Source organism: Calidris pugnax, unplaced genomic scaffold (genome assembly GCF_001431845.1).
Source record: "Calidris pugnax isolate Ruff unplaced genomic scaffold, ASM143184v1 scaffold91, whole genome shotgun sequence".
Lineage (NCBI taxonomy): Eukaryota > Metazoa > Chordata > Aves > Charadriiformes > Scolopacidae > Calidris > Calidris pugnax.
Genome location: NW_015090898.1, coordinates 505,770 through 515,731, shown reverse-complemented (window position 1 = coordinate 515,731; position 9,962 = coordinate 505,770). Strand labels below are relative to the sequence as shown.

The 9,962-nt window shown below is 42.6% G+C and overlaps 1 protein-coding gene across 4 annotated transcripts in view; it reads right to left on the bottom strand.

Annotated features, from left to right (window-relative positions):
- Positions 1–5,514: 5,514 nt before the first annotated feature.
- The window catches only part of NGF (nerve growth factor (beta polypeptide)), a 30,136-nt gene continuing 25,688 nt past the window's right edge, over positions 5,515–9,962 (bottom strand). For 2 of the 4 annotated variants that reach the window (XM_014948467.1, XM_014948468.1), the window contains 2 exons: positions 9,735–9,875; positions 5,515–6,389 (listed from right to left, as the gene is read on the bottom strand). In XM_014948467.1, coding sequence (XP_014803953.1) covers positions 5,658–6,377 — 720 coding nt within the window. In that variant the 5' untranslated portion in view covers positions 6,378–6,389; positions 9,735–9,875 and the 3' untranslated portion in view covers positions 5,515–5,657. The remainder of the gene's footprint in view (positions 6,390–9,734; positions 9,876–9,962) is intronic. The other 2 variants (XM_014948470.1, XM_014948469.1) reach the window with 1 other exon arrangement.

Sequence of the window (9,962 nt, the reverse complement as noted above, 5' to 3'; positions counted from 1 at the left end):
TTCTTGGAAAGTTTAGGGAAACCCTCCAAAAGCTATGAGTTTCTGGTTGCATTGGAAAGTATTTGGTGCTGTTTTAAGTCTGGAAGGGCTTTAGGGAAATATTTTATCTGATAATTTGAGGCCAGTGCCTGGGAGGTGCTGTAGAATTGTACTCATAGGAAAGAAATGATCCTCTGGTCAGAGAATTCTGTCCTGGGGAAATTAAGACTTCTCAAGCAAGGCCCCCTACCTGCAAAGCCCCTTCTTGTCTGCTGTTGTTGTGCTTGGGATGTTGTCTTCTGCTCTGTGCTGCATGTTAACCTTTGCCTTTTTCTGATTTGAATCAAGGAAATGCCAAAAGCTGTCAGCTGATTGGGCTGAGGAAGGCACATCTCTGAATGTTAGCACTAAGGTTGTGCAGCTAACGTCACCATTTCTTTAAGCCATTATGGAGCTGGTTTGCCTGAATGTTAGCACTAAGGTTGTGCAGCTAATGTCACCATTTCTAAACCATTATGGTTTGGTCTTTAACACCAACCAAACCAAAAGAACATCCATTTTTTCTAACGAGATGCTGGTCCTGTCATGATTCCCTTACGCTGTCTAACACCAGTGGATACTGTCTTCTGGCCAGATTTGAAGTTGAATAATCCTTTCTTGTATTTCCTTATTTTCAACCCTGCTCCTCAGGGTTGACACCTCATCAGGTGTCCTGCTGATTTCTTTTCTTTAAGCAGATTTGAAGTTGAATAATCCTTTCTTGTATTTTCTTATTTTCAATCCTGCTCCCTATACCCGGGTGTTCTGGTAGTTTGTTTTCTTTAAATATTAAACTGCCGTGTAGTGGTTATTCCATATTTTGTTCCACTTTGGGCTGCAACATTGTGTTCCTTAGTTTTTGCTAGTTTCCTTTCACTACATAAAGCAGCTTGATTGAAGGGTGCTATTGAGGTGTCAATGTACAATCTTCCGTGGTTATACAGACCAGATGCTGGAATTCAGGATTGCTTATCAGGTCCAATAACTGCTAAATAATGCTAGAGATACTGCATCAGAACAGCTTATTTGTAGGCTTACAGAAGCTGACTTTTCTAGACCAAAGAATTCCTCTAGAAGACAGAGAAAAAAGAAAATACAGTACATAGTCATCACAAGCCCTACAAGTAAGTTCCCTGACAGTGGTTGTAGTTGCTGTAATGAAGGACGTTGCTTACTGAGGAAAAGCTGCCAAGGGTGGGGCTTCCACAGTGTTTCTCTTTAATCGCATGTTTAAATAAAGGATCAGGTAATGAAGCAGCGGTGTCATGTAAGGGATGAAAGGAAGCCTATGGAGAAAGCATGACTGTTATGTAAACTAACTCTTTGTCAATGTCAAAACGTCCTGTCTGTATTGTCGTTGAAATGAAAATAGTCAAGGCAAGGCCCAATGAAGTATAACCTGATGGCAGGTCCAGGCATTAGAATGGGCTTTCTGGCATTCCAGGGTTTTGGCATCACTCAGCAGTAGGAATGATTGTGTAACCACTTGGATTTCAGACATGTGTTGTTGTTCCACTCCCCAACAAAAACCACCACCAAACCAAAACTGTAATAAGAGCAGTGACGAGAGGATGGGTCTCATGGTAGGTGATGGAAACTCATTACGATCCACACCTTCAACTTTCTAGAGAATGATCTGGGTTCCTTCAGGCAAAGTTTAACCTGTACTCCTTAGTCAGACCAAATGAGCAGTAGTGAAATCGTTGGTGTTGTACATGTGGCATTTGGCTGAAGGTGGAACCAAGTCTGGTCTGATTTGCTTTTTAAATATAAGGATCTTGGTTTTTTTCCTCATAAAGAGATGAATTTCATATTCTTGTAAGAATTGCATAGTCACCATTACAATAAATAAGTTGTTTTCATAGCAGTCCCTCTAGTTGATCTTATTTTATATGAAGTAGCTTTCCTTTTTCTTACCCGTAATTGTTTTCGATCCTCATAGAATTACAGAATCATAGAATCATTTAGGTTGGAAAAGACCTTAAAGATCATTGAGTCGAACTGTCAGCCTAAGAGTGCCAAGTCCACCACTAAACCATGTCGCTCAGCACCAACATCTATTTTAAAGACCTCCAGGGATGGGGATTCGACCACTTCCCTGGGCAGCCTGTTCCAATGCTTGACAACCCTTTTGATGAAGATTATTGTTCCTAATATCCAATCTAAACCTCCCCTGGTGCAACTTGAGGCTGTCTCCTCTTGTCCTATTGCTTGTTACTTCTGAGAAGAGACCAACCTCTACCTCGCTACACCCTCCTTTCAGGGAGTTATAGAGAGCGATAAGGTCTCCCCTCAGTCTCCTTTTCACCCCCAGCTCCCTCAGCTGCTGCTCACAAGACTTGTGCTCCAGACCCCTCACCATCTTTGTTGCCCTTCTCTGGACCCGCTCCAGCACCTCGATGTCTTTTTTATGGTAGGGGGCCCAAAACTGGACACAGTACTCGAGGTGGGGCCTCACCAGTGCCCAGTGCAGGGGGACAATCACTGCCCTACTCCTGCTGGCCACACTATTGTTGATACAGGCCAGGATGTTGTTGGCTTTCTTGGCCACCTGGACACACTGCTGGCTCATATCCAGCCGCCTGTTGAATAACACCCCCAGCTCCTTTTCTGCTCCATCTGCTCTTCCCCCAGCCTGGAGCGTTCATGGTGACCCAAGTGCAGGATCTGGCACTTGGCCTTGTTGAACCTCACACCACTGGCCTTGGCCCATTGATCCAGCCTGTCCAGATCCCTCTGCAGGGCCTTCCTATCCTCCACAAACTGTGGTTTGGAAGGCTAAGCCTCCAGAGTATCAACAGGGGTATCAAAAATGTTCCCCCAGGTTTTGTTCTGTTTCTGGTTTTATTAAGCCAGCTTGCCGTGCTGTAGACTAGTAGCATTTGTGAGGTAGAGCCTTATTTTGCCATCTAAGGTCATAGTTAATATAAAAATTGACATATGGCAATAATTATCTTGTTTAGAATGTACTTTTCCAGGTTTTTCCTATTTTTATATGGTCCCTTCCAACTCTAAAAATTCAGTGAAATTCAGTGAAAACCTCACATTCTCATTAAATTAAGTTCTCTAAATACTTCACCGCTTCTCAGTAGATCATTGGTCACATTAACATGTTGCACAGGCATGACAATAACGGATGTGCAGGGAGAGAAACTATGTACGCCCTTAAAATTTAATTTACAGGCTTGGGGCTGTCCCTCCACGTCTGGAATTTTAGATTCTGCAATTAACAGTGGGATCAAGATCAAGTGTGAATGCATCAAACTGTCCTTTTCACTCTTCCACCCTCCCTTTTGAGACCTTTTTTTATGAACAGGCAAGAAAAGTCAGTCGTATAAGAGGTGACTGTTATGAAGGATGAACCGGCAGTCTAGTTCCAGTCTTGGGAGCACAAAATGAAAGTCAGCTGAGAGGATAAATGTGGAATAGATCCCATCAGTATCTGCAAGACTAAATGATGAATAGCTAAATGGTTATTAAGAGACATTTTAACCAAGGTCTAGCTTTCTAACAGTAGTTCACAGAGCTTTTGCTGACAGCTCTTTGTCCCTCAGATTGGGTGCTATAGGTAGCAGTACCTTGTTCTTGGCAGGAACATGATTTAAGGTGTAGTCAGAGGGAGCCCTAAGGGGGCTGGACATGGAAAGAAGGTCAGTTCCCAAGACTGCTTTATGAAGTAAGTTGTCAGTTTCAGGGCTCCTTGAAGAAATGCCAAGTCTTACACATGGTTGGAATTACCAAATGCACTCATGATACACTTTCAATTGCAGTTTCGTTATGTCAGTGCTGAAATAACGGCCGTCTCCATAAAGTCCTGGATGAGTAGCAACTTCATTGTTCCCTGGTTGCATTGTGTCATGTATAGTAAAGAGCAGCTCTAAAGCAGATTTGTTACTTCTGTTCCTTGCTTTAAGGCCACCAAAATGCACAGATGGGACTCTGCTCCAATGCCATGTTTTTCTTTGCTTCAGAATACCGTGTTTCCCTGCTTTGTGTTCTGCTGTGTCGGAGCCTCCATGATTGCACTGTAAAATTTCCTTCGTCTTCATTGCCTCCCCCCGCTGCAAAAGAAGTCACCATTATTTGGAGGACACAGGACAGTCAGGAGCCTTGCCCTCTCCTTGACCTTTCACATAACTGACTAGTCATGAAAATATTGCAAATATGTTGTTCTGGAGAGAGCAAAACATTCTCATTGGGATATTGCACTCCCACACCATAACCCCCTGCTAGAAGGGGCTGAAAAATTAGTGATTAGCAGGAATGTTTCGGTGCCTTCCACTTCATGCAGACTGGCACTGTCCTACCAGAAAACATATCTTGCCTAGATTTGGTTATTTCAACTGGTGCTTTTTTACCACAAAGCATTTTCTCTAGAGATCTGCTGCCCTTCTTTGGTGTTTACGTGGAGGAAGCATATGGGAAGTCTGCTTTTTTCATTAAAGAAATAACTGCATGAGGGAAGGCAAGTGAGAAAGTGTGCCCTCTAGGATTTGGAAGAAACCAAGCTGAAAAACCTTAACGGTATTTGTTTTGAAACAGCTTCTTGAATGGATAACAGCTGCTCTTCCAAAGGAAACAATGAGAGAAACAGCAGCTTTATTCAGTGTGCAATGACTGCAACACCCAGCGCAGGCCTCAGGCTCCACCATGTACTTTTAGAGACCAATGTTCCCCAAATCACAGAAATTATGAGCATAGGGTTATTTTGGGACTTCTTGCTAAAACACAGCCTTGGTGGTTTTTTTGTTTTCTGTGGGGTTTTGGGTTTTTTTGTGTGTGTGGTTTTGTTTTGTTGGGGTTTTTTTGTTTGTTTTTTTTTAATTTTCTTATATCATGCACAAAAAGACTTGCTGCCATGTCAAGTCCTCATGGCCAAAATACTAGCTTGAAAGAATTTTCAAATTTTAATTACAAGCCACATGAGCTCTTTATTTATATATGTATATTGACACTTGCAATGCCATCACTCTAACATAGCACATAAATAATGAGCTGCAAAATATAATTTTAATGTAATGTAAAATATATACATCTAGATTCTACTCTTGTGCAGACAAAAGTTCCAAAATAATTCAGAATCTATTATTTTTGCAGTGAAAATAATTTGGCAATTTAAAGTAATGCACTAAAGGTCTTACTTAGAAAATTATCTAGCAATATGAAGAACTGGTATTTCTACCAGGAGTTCTCTAAGGGATGATTAGTAAAACTGGAAGGAAGTTTTGAAAGGTCTTTTTCATTCTCTTGGTAGTTGGAATAAACATTTCAGTTTAAAATAAACCTACAAGATTTTCACAGTAAGCTGGCAGGCTTTGTGAGGAAAAGTCTTTTGTTGTGGAAGAGAGGCATGTGTTTGAAAACTATGAAAAATGGTTTCTTTTTGTAGAATGGCAAGTAAAGATTGTTCAGTTTCAGAGCTGCGGGGCTGAACAAGACTAAGGTGAACACCTTCTGGAGGGTTCTGCCAGTAAATAAATCGAAAAACACAAAAGGTTTCCAAAAGAGTTTAATAAATAATGAGGTTCTTTCTGTACTGTATAAACTATAAATATACCATGCAGTCCTTTATAACTTAAAATAATTTACAGACTGAGGTAGGGGGGTAGGAGGATGCTGTCGTGGGATTTGGGTCCATCTCAGGGTCTCCCTGACTTCCTGCTGAGCACGCACACACAGGCCGTGTCGATCCGGATGAACCTCCAGGCCGCTTGCTTGCCCTCCATGGTGAGGGCTTTGACGAAGGTGTGTGTTGTGGTGCAGTAGGAGTTCCAGTGCTTTGCATCGATCCCTCGGCACCCGCTGGAGACGGGCCTAGGGTCCCTGCACTTGGTCTCGAAAAAGTACTGCTTAAAAACGTTGTTGTTGATGTTGACCTCTCCCAACACCGTCACCTCTTTGCCTTTGATGTCAGTGGCTGTGGTTTTGTCCCCAACCCACATGCTGACGCTGTCGCACACTGAGAATTCTCCCCGGTGTAATACGGGATGCGTGGTCCTCTTGGTCCTGGCAGTCCTGTTGAGAGAACCTGAACTGCTGAGAAGTCCCATATTCTGTCCTTGCCCCGATACCGGGGGGGGCTGTGTGCTGAAGAGCACGCGAGGAGACCGGAAACGCCTCTTCTTAAAAACTTTGGGGTCCATGGTGATATTTATAGCTTCTCTTCTACCCATTGTCCAAGTAGGGTGGCTGTGGGATGTCTGTGGAGCTGCCTCGGGAAGGTGGGGTCTGTTACTCCGGTGGGTATGGAGCAGGGAGTGTTCTGCAGGATACTCCAGTGGAGCATTGTCCTCTGACTTTGGAGCTGCCTGTGTGCCGATCAAAAAAGCTATAATCAGAGTGTAGTACAGCATGGACATTACGCTATGCACCTAGAACAAAAGAAAAACGTAATGTTACTGTAAGCCATGCTGGCACAAACGGATGCTGTTGCTGACAAGAAATTTATTTTAGAAGATACCCAGAATCATACAGATTTCATCAGGTATTCGTGCGCGTGCCAGATGTTCGTCCGGAAGAGCTCATTCAGACAGCATAAATGTTCTTAATAAAGCGAGAACATTAGAAAAATAATAGTTAGATTATTATTAATTCCTCTGGTATTTGTTATTAGAACACTGTTTATGAAGCACTTGTTTGGTGTTATTAATGTGGAGACCATATGGCGACAGCGTGTTCCCAGGAGTAAAATCTCTAGTGATTTTTGCAGCAACCTTTTTGGCCAGGGCTCATCTTTTGGCTGCAAATACCCTGCCGAGCAGTGAGAGTAGAAGCAGTCCCTTGGCTAAAACAGCTATCCATTCAGTTAATTTGTCTGCAGAGGTGCCCTTGGGGCTAGGGTGGAGACTGCCAAGCTATTACTTGTGGAAGGGGGAGCCCCAGCGAATCCTGCTGTTATCGCACGCTCAACAGCCCTGCTTACCTGCCCTGTGGACAGGCCCCACCACTCTGGCTGGCTCAGCAGCCTCCAGCAGCCTCCAGCAGCCTCCTTCTATGCCATTTGCTCTTTTGGGATGCACCACATTGCTGATTTTGGGCAGATAAAGCCCAGGCATCACAAGGGTAGATGGGATTTTTCCATATTCAAGCTGCCTATTGGGACAAATATGGGTATTACATAGGAGCAGCGTGTGTGACAGGCTACATCTGTGTTGGCATCTTTGGTATAGCACAGCTAAACCCACTGGGGACATAGTACTGGGAATTATGTACGGGGAAACACCTTCCTTTTTTCAGAGTTCCAAGACCAAGAAGCTCCACAATGTCACTGCATAGCAGATCCAGGGCCAGTGCTAGTCTTTCCTTGGATCTGGAGAATACGCACATCTGTTTAGGCGTGGAAAAGTGTAAGACAAAAGTCTAAAACTTTGCTAAGAACAATTTTATGGTAGAAGACCAGCAGCAGTAATACCTTGTTAGGTAACTACCGTGTGTTGACTAAGTCAGCCGCATGTTGGGTTAACAAATCAGCAGCAGGCATCCTGGGAATAAGAGACATTAAATATGATCTGAAATTGCAGTTAAGGACAGACATTGTGTTTCCTCTCTGAAGACTTAATAAGCAGAGACAGGGTATAAACAGAAAAAAAAAAAAACTACCAAGCCAGGCTCCTCCCCTGTCTCTTTGCCTTCTCCTGCCTGACATGTCTCAGCTGGCCCTGAATTACACGCTGTCCGGCCAGCAGGCAGGCAGCCGCACACAGACTGGACAAACAGGGTTTTGTAAAGGAGGAATCAGGCTCAGCAGTTCCACTGTGATTTCCCAGCATGTCTTGATGTTTTTTCTGGGTGTGGGTCAATTTTACTGTTGAAATTCCCCCTCTTTCTTTCTGCTCAGCTTTCTCAGACTAGAATCCCAAGCTGCGCTAAAGCGCTCAACCGGGGCTTTGGCTTTTGCTAGAGCACAATCTTGTAGAAAATGTAGAATCCCAAGATGTCCCAAAGGATCTTGTGTAGATAGTCTTATCTCAGACAAGAGCTGAAATGAAATAAACAGCAGCGTTCGTGCAGGGCAAGCATTTAAGAAATCAGCAGGAGATTCCAAGTGAAGACAGTGACTGAAGAGGGTGAAGATGCTACAGTCCCTGCATTAAGGGGAGAAAAGAAGGGAAAGGCCAAAAGCCACATTAGCAGTTGTTTGTACAACAGTTGGGCTGGAAGAATTGGGGACAAAATGATGAGAATCAAGTCTGTCTCGGAGAGAAAATCCTTACTGTTCCAAAGTTACTTTAATTTGCTTAAAACAAGGCTGAGGGTTGCTGTTTTCCCACATGCTGCTCATGCTTGAGCAGTCATCATCATCTGTATAAGGAAATAGAGCTGGGTGTAGCTCAATAGCTTGGCTATGCATGATTCAGAGAGTAACCCCTTGTTCTACAACCAAATTAAAATCAGATGGTTCATTACATCTCTAAAGAGTTAGCTTTCCCGACAGAAATGTTAATGGAAAAGGTTTGCAGAACAAAATCCAGGCACAATTTAGGCATGCCAATAGGAGCCTCAACCTATTCTGTTTATACATAAACCCTTTTTTTATTATTTCCTTCTATAGAAAAGAGACATTGCAGTGTCAGCAAAGAGCTGTTTCTGGTTTTGTGCTATACAAGATTCAGTGCTCTAAAAACAGCTACAGTTATCTCCCTTCTCTGAGTTTCTTATGTTGCATATGCCAAGATTATTACTTTAAGGCCATTAACACAAAATCAGAAAGATCTTGCTTTTTTTTTTTCTTTCTTGTTTTCTTTTTTTTCTTTTTTTCCTTTTTTCTTTCTTTTTTTTTTCTTTTTTTTCTTTCTTTTCTTTTTCTTTACTTTCTTTTTTTTTTTTTTTTTTTTTAAACTTGGCCTGTATTTCCTCTCCTTGTGGTAAAGCATTCTGTGGAAAGTGTGGCCCAAATACAGGCAAATACCTGGGATACCTGGTAGTTTTCCCAAAGATTCAACATTGAATCTTTTAATAAATTATTAAATTAGTGCAGAATAGAAACTGACAGATCGAAAAAGTGGACTAGCCTTGATGACAACACAAGCAAAAACGTTAACATTTAAATAATAGGTATGCTTTAGGCTGTGGACTTCTTTGCTGACACATATGGATATTTTACGGGCTATTTTGGGGGTTATTTCTAAACTTTGTCACATGCTTAGTTACTAGACCCTTTCATGGTGCTTTCTAGAGGTGTTCATCACGTGTGCCAAGTGCAGCCACCTGAGCTTCTGGGGAGATGCAGAGCTGCCAGATCTAGTGCTGGTAGTGTGTGCATTGGCCACAAAGGTTGTCACAGGCATTTCAATGCCAAAAATAAAAAATCTGTACTAAAACAGAGGTTGTTAATGAAAATTGTGACTTCTAAGTGGACCATCTTGCTATAAGTAAACATTTCCCAGAAAACATACGATGATGTCTGGAGACAGAATACAAGACAAGAGTAAGTGGAAACTCATTTTAGCCAGGCAATAGCTAGCTAGTGGTTATAAGTAAAGCAACTTATTACATAAGTCAAATAACTAAGTTTTCCCTAAAGTATGAGTATTAAATGCAAACTTTCCTACTTTTCATTCTTTAGAAGACACACCGATGATTTTTTTAAGTTCAAGGTGTCAACTCTCCCCCACTTTTATGTTGGTCAAGCAGGTGATACTGGTAATGATACTGGTGCGATACTGGTAATAGGCAATTTCAGTCTGCTCTGAGGAGAGCGGGTGTGTTGTGCTTACCTCTGAGTATACTGCACAAAAAACTGCTCCCCCAGCACGGTCTTTATATCCTCCCGACGCTGAGCTGGGGTCGGTTGCAGCATGCCATCGGGCCAGTGGGACTGCGGAGCCGAGCCTGGGAGTCGCTTATTCTGTGTTCTGCTAGAAATAGAAGTATTTGTTTCAATTAGCCAGCAAAGAAGTGTTTTCAGTACCATTTCCCCACTCAATAGTAGGAGTACAAGGACA